The 21,830-nt window shown below is 38.4% G+C and overlaps 3 protein-coding genes across 4 annotated transcripts; 1 reads left to right on the top strand and 2 right to left on the bottom strand.

Moving 5' to 3' along the window:
- Positions 1 to 108: 108 nt before the first annotated feature.
- On the bottom strand, positions 109 to 5,842 carry asb5a (ankyrin repeat and SOCS box containing 5a). Its single transcript, XM_046406240.1, has 8 exons — positions 5,746 to 5,842; positions 4,858 to 5,250; positions 3,538 to 3,617; positions 2,561 to 2,668; positions 2,178 to 2,328; positions 1,661 to 1,795; positions 710 to 901; positions 109 to 618 (listed from the first exon to the last, which is right to left on the bottom strand). Exons 2-8 carry the CDS (start codon positions 5,060 to 5,062, stop codon positions 491 to 493), a joined length of 999 nt encoding a protein of 332 aa, XP_046262196.1. The 5' UTR covers positions 5,063 to 5,250; positions 5,746 to 5,842; the 3' UTR covers positions 109 to 490.
- Positions 5,823 to 13,394, top strand: ctso (cathepsin O). Of its 2 annotated transcripts, none has more exons than XM_046406239.1 (8): positions 5,823 to 6,029; positions 7,329 to 7,434; positions 7,687 to 7,811; positions 9,746 to 9,913; positions 10,243 to 10,364; positions 11,659 to 11,781; positions 12,710 to 12,802; positions 12,928 to 13,394. In XM_046406239.1, exons 1-7 carry the CDS (start codon positions 5,823 to 5,825, stop codon positions 12,762 to 12,764), a joined length of 906 nt encoding a protein of 301 aa, XP_046262195.1. In that variant the 3' UTR covers positions 12,765 to 12,802; positions 12,928 to 13,394. The 2 variants fall into 2 exon arrangements, with proteins under 2 accessions (XP_046262195.1, XP_046262193.1); XM_046406237.1 differs by having other exon boundaries at positions 11,659 to 11,822.
- tdo2a (tryptophan 2,3-dioxygenase a) lies at positions 13,039 to 18,379 on the bottom strand. Its single transcript, XM_046406236.1, has 12 exons — positions 18,239 to 18,379; positions 17,932 to 18,040; positions 17,725 to 17,815; positions 17,343 to 17,413; positions 16,752 to 16,879; positions 16,431 to 16,617; positions 16,126 to 16,233; positions 15,882 to 15,993; positions 15,612 to 15,669; positions 15,128 to 15,207; positions 14,736 to 14,826; positions 13,039 to 14,428 (listed from the first exon to the last, which is right to left on the bottom strand). The coding sequence occupies exons 1-12, from the start codon at positions 18,271 to 18,273 to the stop codon at positions 14,275 to 14,277; spliced, it is 1,224 nt and encodes a 407-aa protein (XP_046262192.1). The 5' UTR covers positions 18,274 to 18,379; the 3' UTR covers positions 13,039 to 14,274.
- Positions 18,380 to 21,830: the final 3,451 nt, after the last annotated feature.

Below are 21,830 nucleotides of genomic sequence, written 5' to 3'. Positions count from 1 at the left end.
CTTGTCAACTGTATTTGTTTTCTTAATGTTTCAATTCATAACTCTAAGTCATCAGTCAGTGATTACCGGCACAGTCTGCATATGTTCAGAGACAGCCCTGGAATGCGCCAGGTTTCAAAACAGTTTAATCAACTAATAGTGTGCAATCCATTATATCTCAAATGCAGAACTATGAACATGTGTACATATATTGTGTATAACGTTTTTATAACATCTTATGCAAAGATTTCAAAGTGCATCACTCTCTGGTAGTTACTGCAACTATCAAGTCATTTTCTAAATCCACAGTTGCACAGGGGACGCAAGCCAGCTCAACACAACCTAGTACAGTCAGCTACTCAGTGTCTACTTTCTGACTAATTCAGTTCAAGTAATTACTCACTGCATTGACTGGTTACCTAAATTAATGGTAGGAAGATTTCATAGAGCTGACACGTTCTTTGTGTCAAGGGTTTCTTTCTGTAAGTCCCATTAACGCTTATTCTGTCTGTCACTGGTATTGCAGGTAGTTCCTGAGCCTGTTGGGCAGGGGGAGGTGGCACAGAAGGTGAAGTCTGTCACGACCAACGCAGTTCCTGATGCAGTGACGACACAGCTGGCTCAGCAGTCGTGGTGTAGCTATGAAATGTAGACAGTCATTCAGAACCGTCATGCTACAAGCTCAGATAAGTCAACAACATGCGAGAACATGCTGCAAATGTTCTTGTACCTTCATAGAGCAGTAGGAAGCCCTCTGTTAAACTGCTGGGTGGAGCCACGTCTACCGGCCTCTGAAACTCTGTGTTTCTGGCATTGATGTCGGCACCAAAGTCAAGCAGCAGCTTCACCACAGCAGTACAGTCTTTTTCTGCTGCTGCGTGTAAGGGTGAATCCAGGGATTTGCCTTTCTGCACATTTGCACCTGTATGAAAGACATTAAGAGAGTCAAGACACAGAAAAATTTAGTGTGAATTTTTTCAGAGTTAAATCAACACACACTTATTGTAGCCCAGGAGGTACTTTGTGACTATTTTTTTTACTCACAGTACTTTTCTTAATGTACCTGCCTCCTGCCTCAGCTGCCCTTTTCTACCTAACAATTTCCTATGTTTCCTAGAAATAATTTGCAGCAGCCCTGAGAAAATTGATGTGAACTCATTATTTTCAACCATGCAAGCAATAATAACGTACAAATAGCACCGGAAATGTGATCACTCAGCTGTGAGCTTCATTTGACTGCTTTTCTTCTTCCATCCAGTTAAACTGTCCTTATATGATCTCCACAATGAGGCTCTTAACAGCTATAGGAGAAAGCTGACAGACTGATAATGGTACTACTGCTGAGGTTTAAAATTGCATAAATGTGATTAACAACTTGTAAAAAAAAAAAATAATGCCGTTTTTATTGCTGCTGTGTTCAAAATCCTTGTCCCGTCATCTGCAGTCATCTCCAATTAGGTATTTCATCAGGAATAATGAAAGCACACCAACATAAAGCTAAACAAATGTGTTGTTAAAGAAAGGCTCACCTAAAATAATGTTAGTGCTGATTGTTTCACTCTAAAGCTTTTCAGCTTTTTCAAGGTTTAAAGGTGCTTGTGTATCTGCTGCATATGTTCACACAGGATGTGTGCTTTTCTGTATGGGTTCGTATGGGATCCACACTGTGCTGCGAGCTCACCTTCCCTCAGGAGTTTCCTGGCACACTCCAGCTCTTGGCAGACGCAGGCTGTATAGAGTGCCGTGCCCAGGTGAGGAATGTCCATGTCAACGTCTGCCCCCCAAGTCACCAGAGCCTCCACACAACCGTAATGACCTGGAAGTAATGGAGCATGAAGTCGGTAATCAGTAAGTGACAATGTGAGATAATTCTCCAAGCTGTCTGCTTGGGTCATGTTGGGATTTATTTTTAAAGCTGTTTTTCACTGCATGGATTTGGGTGGAAAGCACAGCAAAGGACACCAGCCTACAGCTGCTGCAAGCTGTAATTAGTAGATTCTGAATGATACATTTGTTATATAAATAACCCATGCAGAGTGGTATTGTTGTAATGTAGCAGAAAACACAGACAAAACTGGTATTGGTTAGTTGCACAATTGCACACACTGTTTGGATGTATTGTGCTTTTCACCAGGAGGTGACCCGATACATTTGTTGATGCATTTTGTCATATATGCAGAATGTCTTGTCGTAATTACCTTTGCTTGTAGCCTCATGGATTGGTGAGGGATGGTATACAAGGCTCTGGGGTTTTGCTCCATTTTCCAAAAGAATTTCAGTGCACACCACACTGCCAACTGAACAGGCATTGAACAGAGGGGTGACTCCATCAATTGTAGAGGCATTGACCTGTAAACACATTTTTTTTTATATTGTTATTTTTATACCTTGTTCAACCATTCCAGTTGACAAATAGCAACAGCCTGAGGGGACAGTTGAAGGGGAGCAACAACTGAACAGCTCTTTACTGAGTGCAGAAGAAGATCAGAAGACTGTTCATTTGTTACCCCAACCCAGATTTCTCCAGCAATGGGAAATGACAGTACAGCGTGGAAACATTAAAGGCCAGTGTGTGACTTACATTTGCTCCTGCATCAATGAGGGCTCTGGCACAAGCAACATGGTCTCCAATGCAGGCTTCATGAAGGGGTGTCACATGGTCTATGGTCAGAACATTAACACTGTGACCCTGGAAACAGCCACAGAAAATTAAGATGTTAAAAGGTAAAGTACATAACCTTTGTCAGTGCCTGTTGGTGAGGACAAGGAATACCAGAGCATCAAGCTTAAAAAAAACAGAACCATCAGTTACAATTCTTGAAAATTGTATAAATAAAATGTCATATTTGAAGAAGAGCAGAGATTAACAAGCTTGCTAATTAACATGGAGAATCAATAGGAGTCTAGTAAACAGCCAATAATTCACTGTGTAAACAATGCAATGTTGTCACTGCTTTGTCATGTGCTTGTCTGATTTAAGAACAAGGCATTGTTGGCTTTGTTGCTGAAAAGGCTTCCTCTCTTATAGGACGCTCATCCGTCTGTGAGCAGATTCCCCCATTTGAACAATTCTGTTGAACCCCCTTCAGATACTGTATGTTATGGTTATTCTGTGCTGTATGGCAACAAATGTATTAATTTACTTTAAAACATGTATTATCTAAGATTGGCAGTAATGCCATTGTAAGGTTACATAACATCACAAATGCCAGATTAATTATTAATGGCCAGATGTTGATTGTTTACATTGTATGTTGAAGACGTTTAACAACTTTCGTGTTTATTGTAACTTCCAGCCTGTGCAACAGCAGAATTGCAGGCAACCAATATTGGCCAACAGGAAGCTATGGCCTCAACAATTTTAGTAACAATGTCATGCTTAGGGTTGGCTTTCGTTTAAAAAGAATTACGATACCAGTGCCAATACCAGCATCCCTAAAGTGATACTGATACCAAAATCATTAATGTTCTAAATGCCTATGGGGCATTTAGAACAGAGCCCATGTGTTCAGATGGGGAGAAACACATGGCTTTCTCAGGGGCTTGTGTTCTCCTCACCTGTAAAATGAGGGTCCTGAGTGCCAGGAGACGGCCCTGACTTGCAGCATCGTGAAGTGGTGAGCGGTCCGCCCAGGATCCTGCAGTGAGAATTCGAAATCAGTGCTTCTTTTCATTTATATTTATTGTAAATGAGTTGCTGCTCTTATCAACAGTCATTTCAAATAAGAGCAAATCAGCAGCACAGGCAGATAGTAGTTAGAATCTCAAAAGTACATCGCACCTGCAAATGTTCTATGTTCCCTGGAGCGATAATGACAGGAAAATACTGGTACTTACAGCTGATATGTGAAGGAAACATCAAATGCATTTTATAATACCGTCATCAAAGTTTTTCACTATGCTTGCAAATTCAGTTTATTTTAAAATAAATCATACATATACATAGGGTCTTGTTTTACCTTTCAGCTTTAGAGTTTGTAAAAAAGATAAATAAATTCATTAAAAAGCAAAAATCATATTAGGCACACCTGAGTCAATGTCCAGAATAACGGCTGATGCATTCCACACGTTATAGTCATTATTCTCATCAGTGTCCATTTTAATCACAATTTATAGATAACAGCCAACCTAATGTTTCCAGTGAAATTCATACTCTCTTATTCATGCAGCCTATTTTCCTTGACTGACATTAATTTGAAACACGGATATAAAAGAACCAATGGAAGATGTCAGACTATGCTAATTAGTATTCCATGGAGTGCAGCCACTTTAAATTGAAAGATAGATAGAGATCATATTGTCAACATGTCTCGCTTCCCCCGGAACGGGCCTTCGGACTGTCTGTCCCTGAGAATATGGAGAGTTGTTTTGGTTTCTGTCTGAGTGTGAAAGGGTGCAGTGCATAGCTGGGAATGGAAACTAGGGCAGGATGGGGGTGAGGGAGGGGTTGGGGGTATCATAACTGTGTTCTATTAATACATTAGAGAAAAAGGGCTGCCAGCCTACAGTGTTTTCATTGAATATTGAATGCACAGATCAAGATTTATAAGTAGCTATTAAGCCAATGACAGAAAAGGTAGTATCATTTATATCTAATAGATATTCATGTTAATACAGTCAATAGCTCTTATGATGACTGGATTAGCAACGCAGTATTTATAGGTCATTTGTAAACATGGAAATTGTGAGTACGTGTGTGTGGTTGTGTGTCGGCCAGGGCCACCAGTATTAAATTTTTCCACCTCTGCCCATATACGCCTGAGGGCAAACATGTTGCTTTGTGTGTAGTGTAAGCACAGTTTAAATGTGGTTTAAATCAATTTCCCATAACAGACAGGGTTTTGTTTTTTCTCTTTTATTCTCTATCAAAGTACTCACTGTGTTGTTGACCGTAGTCATAGAATTCTGCTGATATCCTGGCCGCCTCTTTACGGTTCCCACGGACGATGTAGAAGTATGCCAGCAAGTTGAGAGAAATCTTAACAAAGAGCTTAAAGCAGAACAGTGCCAAGATGCTGAAGTAAACATTGGACAACTGAGCTGCAAAGGGCCTGTTGGTGATTTCCCCCGTCGGGTCTGACATTTCCTCCGACACGAGCTTTGGTTATGACGAAGGCAGAATCAGATGCCACTCCAAAACGCACAACAGTAGCCTACCTTTTCTTCCCAGTGAACTGACTGGTTGGCTGGTCCTGACAAAGTACAGGCTGGAAAACAATATGCTCTGCAGCTGCTACTGTGCCTGAGAGCAACTACTGCAATCTTAGCAAACTGTGTGTGTGTGTGTGTGTGTGTGAGAGAGAGAGAGAGAGAAAGAGAGAGTGTTCACATGTTATACAAATTAAATATCACCCACAGTGCTTCCTACTCCTCTAGAAAATGTGACATCAAATGCTTTGTTGTTTACATTTCTCAATCACTCAGCACAGTATTTAATTCTGGATAAATGAGATGAGGAAATATTTTAAAAATGTATGAAATACATGGAAAATAAATAAAAAGAGAAGAAAAAGAGAAAACAAGAGCAACAAACTCAAAATGTAAATGTTATGTTTATGTAAACTAGACAAAAATGTGACATATAGTCAGATAATAATATCTTTTAAAAATGATTTTAATTAACTTATTTGTGTATTTATTGCTATTATTATTTAATAACTTTAAAAGAGACCCTGGTTTCTTTTGAATGCCCTAGTTTTACTTTTTGTTTTCGAGGAAGTAACTTGTGCCTTGATTGCTGCGCATGCGCTGCAGGTTACTCCTCACCTATTTCTTCCGCGAACATAGAATTTCTTCCCTCTCTAATGATTTAATGTTGTTGTCATCCGAAACCTCTTCGTCAAATGAGGGTCGACTATTCGTGTTTAGTTGTTCTGGCCACCGTCTCCGCACTCGTTTCTCCACAATGTTGTCAAAAAGTGAGCCGAGATGAGACTCGCGCGAATAAGTTGAATGGCTCTGCGGTTGATTTCGACTCCTTCAGAGAAATCTTTGATCGCGCGTATGAAGTCAACGGCGAAGAATTCAGCCGTCGTCACCTCTGTTTTCAGGTTGGAAAAATAAGAGAGAGGGAGTCACCACTGCCACCTCTCAACTTGTGTTGTAGTCACATTTGATAGACATTGTCAGCTGTGTATAAATGATAAAACGTAATAATATCCGTAGTTTACGGAGGAAGACGTGCTGAGACAAGTTGCGGTGTACTACAAGCTGAAGTATTTGTACAAAATGTACCAGTGCATATGAAAATGACTTGAACCTTGTTTAGAGTAAACTAATGCTGGTTGACATTATGCTGATGTGAAATGGACTTTGTTTAGTTCTAGTGATCTTTCACTGACTTTATTCCTCTTCTTTAAGGAGTTACATCGCCAGTAGTTTAAGGTTTACCACTTTCCCCTAAATTTTATTTGTGCCCACTGTTCAGCAAAAGTTGCATAGTTGAAATTAAATTTCAACTTCAATTTAAAGTAGGCTACTGAGTCTGAGTAGGCTGCTGAGTTCTCCCTCCTGCCAGTATATGAGGTGCAACTGTGTGAATCCTACCTCATAAAAATTCCTGTTATAATGTCCAGATTTTGTTGAAGGTGTTAGAGAAGTGCTGATTAAACTTCATGGCCATTTGGGGGCTGTTTATGGTGCCGTTTCTGCATTAAAGGTGTTTGTTTTACCCTGCATTCATTGATATAAATGGGTTCAGTCCTCATGAAGGCTGGATTTATTGCAGGGTTGTTGTATTAGACTTCATTAGTTTTAGCAAGCCAAGTACATGATAAATAATTCAGTGTCTAATTTTCTAGAAACTGGAATTGTGTTGGAAATTGGATGTATTATATTATTGGATAATTGCTGAAGTATTAACATTTAAGCCACATGTATTAATATTGCAGCTGGTTAATTAATCTTCAGGACTGATAGTATGTTTTGTTTGTAAAATTTTAATCTGCAACAAAGTTGATTAAAATGTACAACATTTCATTTTGTTTTACCTTATTCTATTTTATTTTATTTGATTCTATTATTATATGTTACTCGTTCTTACATTCTATGTATGCACCAATCACCAAGACAGATTCCTAGTAATGTGGAACCTCTTCACTTACGTGGCAATAAAGATGATTCTGATTCTGATCAGTGGTTAATAATAAAATAAGATTGTAAGGAAAGGAAATCAAATCCAAGGCCTCCCTTTTTTTCATGCATTTGTTTTTTTTTTAATGTTCTTTTCAGTATTTTATGCAAGTATTTTTATTTAAACAAATCACTTTGATAGTTCAAGTTGCTTATATTTGACTTCCTGTTCGGCTATCTTTCCCAAACCTAATTTGTGTTCATGTGTGTTATTGCAGAATGCTACAAAGCGGCATACATACCTGAATTCATTCTCCACAGCACCACAGTCTGCCAAGTATGGCATCAACCAGTTCTCTGACCTCTCACAGAGGGAATTCAGAGGTAGGCTAAAGCTTCTAAGTTTGCATACTTGGTTATACACATGTACTGTATGCAGATAATTAACGATTTTACAACCTAAATGCAACCTAGGTGAAAGGTATTATTACACTTATTTTAAATCTTTTCATTGACTTGTTTTGAACCTAAAGAGCACCTCAACCCTCTTGGATGACTGGCCTGAATTTGCGCAGTCATTGCTTTTGTGCATGTATGTTTCCAGGAATGACTGTGAGCTGTATCACTTGTCCACAGATAAGTTCCTGCGAACAAGTGTTGACACGGCTCCTCTCTTCTCCGGAGTGAAGACAGAGGGCCTTCCGGACAAATTTGACTGGAGGGACAAAGCAGTGGTGGCGCCAGTCCAAAACCAACAAGCAGTATGTTTTACACAGATAGATGATGAATACACAGCACAGCTAGGAATGTACTGTACATACGGACATAAGCACCTGATCAAAGGAGTAAGCGGAGTGAATGCTCCCCCATTATTCAATGACAGCAAGTAAAGTTATGGTTTTGCCATCCCACTTTTTGTCTTTTTTAAGATCAGCTTATCTTCATACACTCAATGCTATCAGTTGATTATATTTAAGATATTATTTTATTATTTTCAACAACGGACAGAAACAAGTATAAACAGATTTATGTTGAGCACCAGAAGCTTTCCCTTTTCAGCAGATGAATTTGAAAACAGCTCTCTTCAGCACGGGCATCATTCTACACAGCGAAACTTAAACATCTAAGTGTGATAACATTGAGCAAACCCTAGTTCTGAGTGAAGGGGAACTAATAGCGGTCAAGGAAAAGCAGGGTGGAATATGATAAACCAAGCCATTATGTGTGACTTTTGCTTAGAGAGCAGAGTGAACCTGGGGACTACAGACAGGGGCAAGGTTAGTGAGACGGAGCTGCTGCTTGTCCTCGCTGAAGGTTCATTTTCTGCTGCTTTTGTCCCATATGTCTTTAGTCGGTCAATTTGCCGACGGGGATGATATTTTCACTGTAAAGTGTTGTCCTCAGGGAGAGAGGATTGCTTGGACGGGCAATAGCAATACGATAAAATACTTCATTCTCTTGAATTTGTGTAAGGCTCACCACTCCAGGGAGAGTCTGTACACAACCACGCTCACCTACCGCTCTGCTGGGCTGCAGTTTTTCTGCCCAGATTTCTCAATCCTTGGCTCTGTCTGTGAACCTGCCAGGGATGAGTTTCCACAGAATATTGATTGATGGATAAACCGAAAATAAAATGTGCTGCATTTCACAAGACACAAAATCTCAAGCCGCTCACATCTCATGAATTGTTCTTGATTCACTTTTCCTTACCTTGATTCCACTTTTATGACATAAGGACATTTCATTGCTTTAAAGGAGAGAGCTAGGCAAATACTTTTATATACTTAAATCCAAACAATAATGACTGCTTTTGGTTTTGGTATTGATTTTAAGCTATGGAACCACATTGAGCAACAAAATATTGTTTTGTTTTTTTTTTTGTTTTTTTTTTACTCGAAGCAATGAGATCACAATCTTCACATTTAATGGGAATTAATACTGAGCAAGTGAGCATAATCCAATGCTGTTTGGAGAATGAAATTGCAGGTTTTAAACAGGAACAAAAGTACTTTCTCACATAATGTAATTCTTTGTTGTCTCTCAGAAATGACTCGTCACAGGAAAGCATTGCAGTGTGTATCAGATTTGAAGTAAAAGAGCAACTCATGCAATCAAAATATTCCAACTAATCATCATTTTAAGCATAAATTCAGATTTTGCTCAAGGAACTACTATGTGTGCCCAGAACCCTTTCGTTGCTCTTCATCCACAGCCTTAGAATAAATCATTATTGATTTATTGTGATATGATGCATTTTTTTATTGAAGAACTTGAAATGGCAAAAAAAAGTATTATTTCCTCAAGACACAGTAAACCTGAGGTTTTTCTGTCAGTAGATGGCAGCAGAAAACAATTAGTCACAGTTCACTCAGACTGGACAGATCATCTCACCTCATGACCACATATGACATCCACACACACAGTGGTTTCTTGATTTAAAGATTCTGTACTTGATTCCAAAATGCTATCAAGTTCCTGACGGTGACCACTTAATGAATTACAGAGACAATTTAGACAGCAGAAATGGCAGAGAGCATCGAAGAGCATTCAACAGAAACCAACGATTTATCTTGTTGAAATGTCCATTAGAAATATTTAGCCATCCTGGATATCTTATCTTTGGTTATTGCAGGAATTTTTCAACCTTTCCACTGTATTTTTTTTTCTCTATAATTTGTTAATTTCACCTTTGCAGTGTGGGAGTTGCTGGGCATTTAGTGTGGTTGGTGCCATGCAATCCGTCCATGCTATTGGTAGCTCACAGCTGGTGCAGCTCAGTGTGCAGCAGGTTCTGGATTGCTGCTTTCAAAATGAAGGCTGCAATGGAGGCTCCCCAGTCCGGACTCTGAATTGGTTAAAGCAAGTATGTTGATTTTTTTTTCACAATAATTGTATGTCTTGAACAGAGACATACAGATGAGTAAAGTGAGAGAGCTGCAGTGAATATTTCTGTGTTCCTTAAGTGAGATACACTATATCCATGCTGCTTTAAATATTAACCTCTTTAAAATAAGGTAGTATTGTCAAGTATTGGAATTAGAAAGAAGTGTGGTGGCAATAAGCAAAATGTGATTGTGGTCTGTAGTCACATATAAGTCAGGAAACTGCCTGTGTAAGGATCTTTCATAAATGAGAGCAATGGATATTTTTTATTCTGATAACACACTCACTGAGAAACTATTTTCTTCCCAGACCAGAGTAAAATTGGTGCCTCAGTCAGAGTATCCCTACAAGGCCAAGACAGGAATCTGCCATTTTTTCTCTCCGTCACATGGTGGTGTTGCTTTAAAGAACTTTACTGTTCATGACTTCAGGTAAAAGACACATTTTTGAAAGTTGTTTCTCAGCAGTAAAAGCTAAACATTAACAGTGATCTTTGGGTAAGATTGCATGGAATTTTAATGTGGTTTTCATAAAGTACCAAGGACAGAGGAGAGGGGAGGAGTATTGTCCCTGCACAATGACAGACCACAGTGTTTACTGTGTAAACACCGACATGGATTGCTCAGTAGCACAGAGGCCAAAATGACTGGGCCTCAGTTACCTTGATTTAAAGTGAATCAGATCTTCATATATTATTGAACAGGGCCATGACTCACACTCATGCATATGTAATGCCTGTTATTGTTGTATTGCTGTCATAGCTGGGATCAGGATCTTTTGTCAGAGTTGAAGTTTTTTGTTTTGATGTTAGAGTTAAGTTTCCAAGATTGTTACATTTGCTAACATAGTAAAAAAACTTTCTCCCTCAATTTTTGTATAATTCTTTTACTTACATTTAACTTTTATTGGACATTTTATTCATACAATTTGGCAATATAAAGATATTTCTAATGGTTCTTATATTCTTATATATTCTTATGAACATAAAAGAAAACAAAGTAAAAAAAAAACAAAAACAAAGCTCTGACTCAGTAAATGTCAAGGTCATGTTTCTCCTTAAAGACCTCCTTATCTTATAAAATCGTCCTTTTGACCTGCCCCTGTCATCAGAAAGGTCAGAGTGCTGGTTCACTACTTCAAGCTGCTGGAATCGGGCACTCTCACAGAGTGGAGACTCGGGGTTGTGGGGATGTCTTGACCTTCTGGTTAAGGGGCTCATACGCTAGATCTTTACTGCAGCACAGCAAAACACAGCATCATAAAGCTCCAATAAGACAAGTTCTCAGCTGAGCATGATTGGGGTGTAAAATGACTTCATTCAGTATAGTTTTGGCACAGACCCATACTACATGGCCCATATGTCATAAGTTATCCACAGTGTGGAATCATCTGGTGGAGGGATGGGATTAGGTTGCAATGGATGCCTGCATTTATGCAGCAAAGAGAATGAGGAAAAATGTGGAAAATTTGGTCAAAAACTCACACGCTGATTGAGTGAATGAAATAGGAGGACAGTGGAAAGAGGCGAGATGCTGATCCGGAGAAAATTGTGCCAAAATAGACCCAGTGAAACAATGAACTTCATAACCTCTACAGAGTGTTTTCTAATACATTTTACAGCCTTGTGACTTAACAAGATAGCTTACATTGTAATAACACTAAAAGCAGTGTAATCACAAGCCTGATTGTAGAGCCTCAAGGGAACATTTTTCTGTTCTTCCTCAGTGGTCAGGAAGAGGCCATGATGGGTCAGCTGGTGGAGCGTGGTCCCTTGGCTGCTGTCGTGGATGCCGTCAGCTGGCAGGATTATCTAGGTGGAATCATCCAGCACCACTGCTCCAGCCAAAGGTCTAACCATGCTGTCCTGATTGTTGGATACAACACTGCTGGTACATGCTGTCACTATACTGGCATGGGAATGAATAATAATTCAAGCGCGAAAGCAAAGTGTTTGCTTGTTTTTGACTTTCCTTTTTTAGATTTGCAAACCCGGGCCCTGGCATAAGTAACTTAAAGATCTTTAGGTTTAAATATTCCAAAATGTCTCAATCACAAATTATTGCTGCAACATTCCTCATCTCTCCTGAAGTATTTTTTTCATTGACATGCTCTACTTAGTCTTGTTAGGAGATATCTGCACTCATTTAGGGAAAATCCTTGAAAGAAGTAGAATTTCATTGGAAATATTTGAAAATTTTCTGTAGTTTTAGGAAACTTAAGAATTAAAAACAGAATTTTAACAGTGTAAAAAGGCTGTATTTAGAGTGTGTAACTTGACATTATTTCACCTTTTGCCCTCTTTGTCCTGTTTGTTCTCATCAGTGATCAGTGTGCGGTTTAGTCAGTAAACACAAATCCTCTGTGTGCACTTGCTTAAGTCCTGTTACAAGATTTCCAAGTATAAAAGTACTGGTTATTCAGTACAGTGAAGCTGTCGGTCCCAGGTTTAAAACATAAAATCGATGTGATAAAAATACTTGAAAAGTTGAATTTGGAGATAGAAGGTGTTATTCTCACAGCAGTTAATTTGTCAGAGGGTTGGTACATCTGCCTCACTGTTTTTGTTTTGACACAGTTTATTCACGTCAGTATTTATATTTCTTAGCATGAATAATTTCACACACTTGTGTGTTTTGTGGGTATTACACAAGGATTATGTAACAGTCTGAAGTGGTTGCAGCTGCTGTGCATACACAATGACAGACACACCCACATCTACATGGTGCTCTTTTGCCTTTTAAATAATTCAATCCTGAAATGATGTTGCCTGCTTTAGGGGATATTCCATACTGGATTGTGCAGAACTCCTGGGGAACCACGTGGGGCAATGAGGGTTACGTTTATATAAAAATCGGTGGCAACGTTTGTGGTAAGCATGATCTTGGTCTCTTGTGATTTTCTGTTTGTATCTCCATTTTGTTTGGAGTCTGTGTGTTGCTGTGCCCACTATCCCCTCAGGGATTAATACAACATCCTTCCTTTTTCTCTTCTCAGGTATTGCAGATTCTGTGGCAGCCATGTTTCTTTGATGAGATGTCGTTTATTTTTGCCGTCGTGTTATTGCATGTGTGTGAGTGACTGTTTGAGTTCACTGTTGCCATAATGTAAATCACACTTTTTTATTGAAATGTCACCGTGTTGCATCATTAAAGAGATAGCATTCAACACACAACACTGCAAAGCTGCAATAATAAGAACAGATGCTTTGTATAAAAAATGGATCTCATTAAATACACAAGGCAGATACATATTATAGGTAATATGAGTCAAAAATCTGTCTATACAGCCATCACAATCACTGCATAAATATATAACAAAAATTAATCTTACAGAATACTATACAAAACATTATTACACAACTACATTATTAACATTATGTACACAGTTTGTGGTTCATGTTTTATAGTTTTACATATGCTAAGCAAATCTTTCTATTAAAGTGTTAACATTGATTGTTTATACACATATTTGTCTTTTCATGTACTCTTCTCACATCAGAATTACCACTCAGTAATTTGAAATGGCTGCCTCCCTGACACCTTCTCCACGCTGACATGAAAGATAATGCTTTTGCAAGAAGCCATCATCGCCACTAGTTTGATCACTGCTCTCACCGATCCATTTGCTTTCAGGTCTGTCACGGTGCATTTACATAATTTTATTGGAAAACATCCAAGCAAATCTTATCAAGGAGCCATCTGCTTTACTTTGTGACCAGTCAAGATTAGAGATTAGAATAAAATATTCTAATCTGGTCATGTGATTTATTTAAGGCCTGACACACCGTCACAAATTTCTGCAGTATGAACCTCAGTGCTGCGGCCTGATGAGACTAATGAGCCAGGAATTTGCTGTTCTGTTCTTTGTTAACATAATTGGAGGATAGACTTTTATTATGATGCGATGAGAGATTTTTCCACTTGCTTGGCATTAACATTAAAGTGAACAAATTTTGTGTATTTCTCTGCATTTACATGTCGCGTAAAAGAAGATATTCAAAAAAGCCTGACCAGTTATCATCATAGTGTCAAATGCCTCTTATGCCAGTGGCATGCTCCAAAAATGCTAATTTATTTCCTTCATCGCCCTGTGTAACAGTTGAGTGTTCTGTAATGTATTTGAGACTTCTCTCAGAGATTCTATTCAAATGTATGGACTCTCTCAGGTACCTCAACCTTAAGACATCCATATCAGTCTTTGCATGTTTTGCTCGCTACCTACTGACATACACACTTGTCACTGGAACTTGACAGCTGTACAAGGTGCTGTGCTGTGCATTTACTGTTGTGAGGTCAGTTACAGTGAAAGAAAGGAAGTCAGGACAGACCACAGAGAGGCCTCCTAGTCTGAGTCTTCACTGCTGCAGTAGGAGCTGTCGCAGCATTCGGCCATGTAGAGGAAGGTGTGAACGTTGGGGTTTAGCTTGGGCACCCAGCTGCGAGGCACCAGGAATGTTGCCAGGTTGAACAGATCCACAAACACTTTGTAGCGGTCGCTAAAGGTAAAGAAATACCATTTATCAAACATTAAACACATCTGTTCTTATAAAGCAATTGTGCATTAGTTGCAAACTGAAATTCCCGCTAAAACTTGACAGATACTAAATAAAGAACTTGTGTCATAACTCCTTTGAAATTAACTTAAAGTATTGTGTATGTCAGGAAGAAGTGCCCTTATGACAGGTTAATTTAGATAAGCACAGAGAAGTAGTCTTGTGTCTTTTTCTAATTTAACTCTGAAGTATTTAAAATACTTGCAGTGTAAAGTGTTTAATCAGTAGGTTAAAGCATAATGTACAATACCTGACAGTAGATCTCAGGTAGTGGTACCCAGATGAGCCCCCTGTGCCGGCTTTGCTACCAATCATCCGATGTACCATGCATACATGATTGTCTGAAACAAAAGATGAATTATCCTTTGTAATATGAGCAATGTTATGTGTTTCTGTGTTTCATTTGAGGTGTTAAGATAAGAGTGAGGCAGGTGAGTAAAAATATATTTCATGGAAATTTCATTTTTTTGGTCCTTGAACCAGCTTAAGCTCTGTGAAGTCCTGTTAGTCCAACTCTGCCCTTCGGCAAAATATTAAATCACTGGTTTCTAGTAGAACTTTGCTCCCCCAGCCCTCCCTCCCTCCCTCCCTCCCTCACTTGTCCACTGGTGCTGCACTTGACAGGGATGATGCACTACTTACATCTCCATTTGGTCATCAGGGTGTCGATATCCATGAGGGACGTGAGCAGCTGGAAAGGCACCTGAAACCTTGGCTCTTCCCTAAAAGGGTAAAAGAAGATTTTAGTACTTGAGGATACCTTGTAGAGTTGTATTAAATGCATCACCTGTTTACTACAAACAAAGCAGTTAATATGTTTAACTCCAGTGGCTGTCACATGACTCTTTTTGCTTGCGCATCCTTAATAAGTCTCATGTTACTGAACAGTATGGCCTCCTGCTAATCACTTGACCTGTGACATACACATTTTAGGTCACAACAAACACTGAACTGCTCTTGAGCAGATGGTACAGCCTCAGCTGGCACAGTGTGTGTGTGTGTGTGTGTACAGACTGTACAGCTTGCAGGTGTTGACATGTATAACTCTGAATCTGAAGCACAGAGATACACTCTGTCAGCAGAGTTTCACTCAACAAAAGTGAAGAAATGCTGTTAAACCTCATACCTGTAGAAGTAGATCATGAGGGCACCTTGGAGAGCCTTGTAAGAGAGCCGCCTCTCGCCTTTGAGCAAAATTGAATATAAATTACTTCTATAGTTAAACTCGTTATCTCCATTTGTGTAGTAACTACACATTAAAGTTTACAGAGTGATACAAATACTTGGCACAGTGTTAAGTGAAATCTAGACCACAAGCACAGATAAGTGAAGGCTTGACAAACACTGAATTATGACAGTGTGTCAGATTTGATTTCAGTTTGTGGAAAGCACTCACCTTTGCTAAGAAGATGGTCATGACGCTTTTCATCAAACAGAGAAGTGAACAGCTCTTTCTGTTTGACCAGCTCAGCCATCAGCTCCTCCTTCTCCTCAGAGTCTGGCATTTTCTTTTTCCAAAAAACCAACCAACCAAGTAAACAAACAGAAGAACCCAACCCATAAATAAAAATACATCAATCATCTGTGCACTCCAGGGAGAGCAAAGAAAGTTTGCTCTGAAAGCTGGAGCCATCTCTCACCTCGATTCTCTCCTTCTCCTGATTCAACCCTTCAAATATATTGATTTCCAGCTTTTCCCAAAAATTGAATCCATCTGCCTCCAACCCTGGAGTTCTCTCCAGCCATTCCTGAGAAGAACAGCCTGAGGTTTTTATCACATTTATACTCTGTTCAGTTGTATACGGGCTTATCCAGGGCAAGATACAACAAATACAACAAAAAGAATGTTTCAATAAAAAAATATAGTAGAATTATGCCTTCTTAAATCGACTCTTAAATACATTTAGAAATTAGTGAAGAAAAATTTGGTGCTTGTAAAACATGCCTCGACTAGTTTTAAGAGTGTTGGCTCCTGTTCAGTAGCAAGCAACATCTCACTGTCACGACCCTTGAAATTGTCCCTGTAATGCTGTCTGTTGTACGGAACCCTCAGGTTATCCGGGACCCCGATTTTGTTCTCCAGGATCCGAAACTGAAGGCTTTGGAATCCAGAGGCTGGAGACAGGTATTCCCTACAGTCAAACACACACATACAAGTAAGCATAGATGTTCACAACACAGGCAGAGCGCACTGTGATGGAGGAGTGAGTGGTATAAAATTTTTAATGCTGAAATAAAGGGATCCAGAGGTTATCTATAGGCTGACCTGAAGTCAAAAAAGTCCAAGGCCGTCATTGTTTCCAAAACCGCAAACTGGTCAACCAACAGTCTGAAGATCATTACAATCCTGTGGATGCGAGTGTTGACTTTGAGCATATTGCGTTCATCTCTGACCTGGAGGAATAGCAGAACATTTAAGGAAATAATAACTAATCACAGTAAAGCTTTTAATTACATATTATGATACAGGAAATCTCTAATTAATTAACACAAATCCAATTACTGAAGTAATTCGATGTGCATCATTATTTCATCAACCGAATGTGTGCCCCTTCCAGGCGTAAAAAGGTAAAATTTTAGTTTAGAGCATGAGCCAGGATGATGCACGAAATGTCTCATTTTCTGAAAACGCCAAATGCCAAGTGAATAAGACAGATTCCCATTGAATATGACTTCTTTTTAAACAGGAGCACTTTGAGAGCTGACTATCATAGTGTCTGATTGATGATTTTATACTCTGCAATTTATTTCAATTGTTCTGATTTGTGATCACATGTCTGACAGCTGAATTCAGGGCTATAATAAGTTCAAGAAGAAGACATAAATATAATAACATAGCCTCAGAAAAGTGACTTACATGTCCGCTGATGAAAATCTCTCGCACTGAGTCAAGTTCAAACAAGATCTGTTTGAACCACAGCTCATAGGCTGAAATAAATTGCAAATAGTTTAAATTTACTAAAATATTACATGAAGTCAGTAAGCATGCAGGAATAATTACACTAAAATAATAAATATAAGGATAAATTAAGCCTGTTTTAACAAGTTCATCTCTCGCATTCAGCCGTATGAATGTTAAAGTAAAAAAATTTGCTTCATGGTCGAAGTCAATTTACTTTGAAAAAAAACAAACAAACAAATAAAAAAGAATTTAATAAATGCAGGATTAAACCAGCAGCTTCATTCCTGAGAGACAATTAGAAAAAAAGTGCTCTTACATACTACAAGGTTAGTTTTACCTTGATGGGTGACGATGAAGAGGTGCTCATCATGGATCTTATTACCCTTTAATTCACTCTGCAATACCTGAGCTGAGACTATCTTGTCGAGCTGAGAATTGCAGAGAAATGAAGCCCTTTGAGCAAACAGATTTGAAAACAAATTCTATTTCCACTACATGCCTATCTTTACAAAAAGCCAAACACAAAGCCTGATATGTTTTCTACCTGCAGGTAGTCTCCATAGATGATTCCTCCTTTACTGGCCTTGTTAACCCCTTCCTGAGAAGCATCCTGTTCCTCTTCCTCCGTTGTTGGAGGCTTGTTTTTGAATAACCTGCAGTGCAAAGAGAGAAGGCCTTTTGTTACCTGGTGTTTTCTCATCTCCAGTATTAGTAATTAACCTTTTGAGTGTAGTGTTTGTAATTGAATTTGACAAATTAAATGCAAATGAAAAAATAAAAGAGTAACAATAGTAATAATAATAATGATCCTCGAAAGCCCTATTTTAGGCGCAGTCACAATTCGAACGTACAAATGCCTCTTCTCAAAGTACGGACATCCACTCATGACTTATCCAAAGCAGTTGCAGCAAAGATGTGTTCTTCTTCCTTGACTAATATTTACTAAAATTGTCTTCAAAGCAATCCACATTTTTAAAGATTCACCTCATCCAATCATTCATGAGGATAGAGTCACCATCCGGCCCGCCTCTGTTTGTCTCACGGAGCTGTTGTTTGCACTAAAGCCCTTTGTGGACTTTGCTTGAGCAGCTCAAAGAACAGTCACAGGGTTGAAATCAAATAAAAACCAATACAACATACATATTACTTTAAAGCAAATAATCAAACAGATATCAAATATATTCAACAATTTATAGTTATATATATATATAGATATATATATATATATACTGTATATATAGTCAACATAATTTTCAGTGTGTACTTATTGCCCCAAACCTTTAAACTAATAGAACAAATGGTGTATTCAGGAAACGTCTTTGTGGATGTTGCTGTCTTGGTCACAGAGTACCTTGAGTGTCTACTGCCTGAGATTTGCTGTTTATATCTGTATGTATTGTCACTGACAAGTAGTGAACTTGATTAGCTCCTGACTGAGCGGCAGTGGATTGGATTATTTTGCTGTGGAAGTTTCTAAACAATGCATTTCATTGTTAAAAGAAGATAATGAGAAAAATTACCTTTATTGTTAACAAATGACTTCTTTTGACAGTCTGAACCCAGTGCAAAAGCCTTAATACTGAGTCATAGTAATAAGAATATTTTAAGTTTTATTCCATATTTTAAAAGTTAATTTATTTTATTCCGTGTCTTTGAGTGTCACTGATGTCACTTTGCGGGTCAATGGACTCATCTGTAAATATTTGGAAGTTGGTTAATATTTTATTTACTGTCAGTGACCATCATTGGAGACATGTGGTTCCAAGGTCATTTTGAGTGCGTTGATTGCACATAATGTGATCCTAGTACACTGAGCTTATATTTGTATTTGTCCCTGTGTATTTGATAACTCAGATATATGTTTAGAGCTGGAGATTGTGAAAAGCTATTCTTGTTAGGACTGTATTATCGGCTGTCATACGCAGAAAACATTTGTTTGTATCATTCACAATCAACGGGCACGGTTAGAAATAATTACAGGCTTGTCCCTTCCCATCACCCGAACCACAACACGCTGTCAGTCGCAACAAGCAATGAGCGACAGTTAACCCAGTTTCATCAGTGTGAGACTCAGAATCCACAATCCACTTTTTAAATCCCTCCAAGATCATTAGTGCCCTTGTTTTTCACCCACATTCTTTGTAGACTTCTCAAGTACAGTCCCAACAGCCTGTGCAACTGTCCTCAGAAGATCAGAGGGATGGTAACAAGCAGCTATTTCTGAATTGGGACATGGTACAAGTCTAGCAATATAAGGCTACAGACTGAACAAGAAGAGCAGAAGCAGCCCCCAACTTCTTTGTTCTTGTTGGGATGATTGTGTGTGTGTGTGTGTGTGTGTGTTGGCGGTGGGGGGAAATGGATGAGATGCTTGAGATGAGACATGCGCGTAAATCTTCAAAGCGTTAACAGATTTGTCCATCCCACTCACACACTATCTTCAAGGTCTGAGTGAATGAGTGATTAAAAGAAGGCAGGGATATGGTCTTAACGCCACTTAAAACTCCCAACGGTTCCCCTAATGTGTGCCCCTCATCCCTGCCATCTACCCCCTCTGACTTCTCCACATCAGTTTTGATTTGAGAATTTGTATAGGCTCAAAATATCATTCTAACAGCTTCAACTACAATTAGCTCCAAACTCACTCAATGTATTATGACTGAAGTGTCAAAAAAAGAGCAGACAATTTGGACAGAAATAAACTAGACATGTTAAACTAGACATGGTCTTTCTGCTTCTACCCACTCTATTAGCAGTGATTATTAAGAGGGGAAAATATTGCATACTGTTATAATTATTTGTATTTTCTTTTGAGTAATTATTATGTTCTCTGCCTAATTAATCTTCTAGTGATCATTAGACAACTAGATAGATAAAAATGTATCTCACATCTGTATATCACATGTAATCACTGCTACTGCTAGTCATACTTTAATTATCCTGCGTAATTTATAACAAATTTTTTTTGTTAGACTCTTTATTATATTTAGCCTCTTGCATCATCTTGGATTGATGGGACTGTATTTTGTTTGTAGGCAGGAACAGATAACAGGCCATCAGCCAGAGATGTTTGATCTGAAGTCATTATATTGTAGACCATATTTATATATGTATGCATATGTAGTTTCACTGTTTACAGTTGTTTACAGCAATTTAAAGTTATAATAACTTGGTTCCAAAGTGAGTGGCAACATAACTAGAACTTTTAAGTGATAACCATGTCTAATGATCATCTAATGTGACATGCCTGTTGCATGTCCTCAAAATAACAATTTTTAGGTTACAGCCCAGAGCAAAGCTTATGTTGAGATCATAAAATAAGTCTGTGATCATAAGAGAACAAAACCTGTTGACCCTCTTCATGTGTGCAGAAATTGTGGGGTTTTTTTTGTTTCCTTTTACGTTATGTATTGTAAATTGTTTTATATAGAAGGCAGAAAAGAGGTCAGTTTGTTGGCATAATATTAGCTTTTCCATAACCTAAACTAAAACATTTGCTTCAGAAACTGAACTGAATAATGCGCAGATTTGTTTTTGCTTTTAGAAATCACCGTCTTTCTTTTATAAACATTATCTGCTGTCATTTGAGTCTCAGAAAAATTGTGTTTTCCTCGTATGAAATCCAATTTTTAACTGTCTCACCTGTATGTGCTGAAAAGAAATACTTTTGGAATGGAATCTAGTTTTTCTTTCACATACCTCAAATTTAATTTATCTCTACAGGTCCTGTTGATTTTGTGTCAACGAAAAAGTCTCTAAGTTGTCAGGAGAAGGTAAGAAAAAGCAATAATGAACACCATCACCTTGTATGCATGTGAACATTTTTTTTTTTTTTTTACGACTGGCTGGCAGAAAAAGTCGAGCTGATAAAATTCTGGGATGGATTTTTACATATTAACATACAGAGCATTTGTAGAAGTGTATACCATCAGAGGAGGAGAATGTCATTTAAAGATTTAAAATGTGTGAGGCTTTTGGAGAAGCAATCAGCTACGCACTGCAATTTTATTTACCAGAAGCTCATTAGAGAGCTCAATCTGCTGAGGATTCTATGTGCTCATGATTATCACATGAGCTTTCTTGAACCATTTGATCGCGCATTTCTAATATTACATCAATGATTGTTGCATTACTAATGTCAATTCACATTCACGTTAAATTACTGTAGCTCTCCTTGCTCATCTCTCCATCATGTGATTTTAATCAAATGTAAGGGGAACAGCTTTTAAAAACTTCCAGTCCAAGCTTGAGTCTTAAATCCCTACACCTGCTAGATTTGTACCTGAATGGACACAGCACTTACACTTATAGATATCACTTTACTTCAGTAACAACCATTTTGACATATGGCTACTCCCCCACCCAAAACTCAAAATCAACCCTCTAATTAAATCCAATCTGTGTGATATCAAACTAAAGCTTCATGTATGATGTATAGCTTTC

Source organism: Scatophagus argus, chromosome 12 (genome assembly GCF_020382885.2).
Source record: "Scatophagus argus isolate fScaArg1 chromosome 12, fScaArg1.pri, whole genome shotgun sequence".
Lineage (NCBI taxonomy): Eukaryota > Metazoa > Chordata > Actinopteri > Scatophagidae > Scatophagus > Scatophagus argus.
Note: the sequence above shows the minus strand (reverse complement) of the source record. Positions and strands in the feature narration are given on the sequence as shown.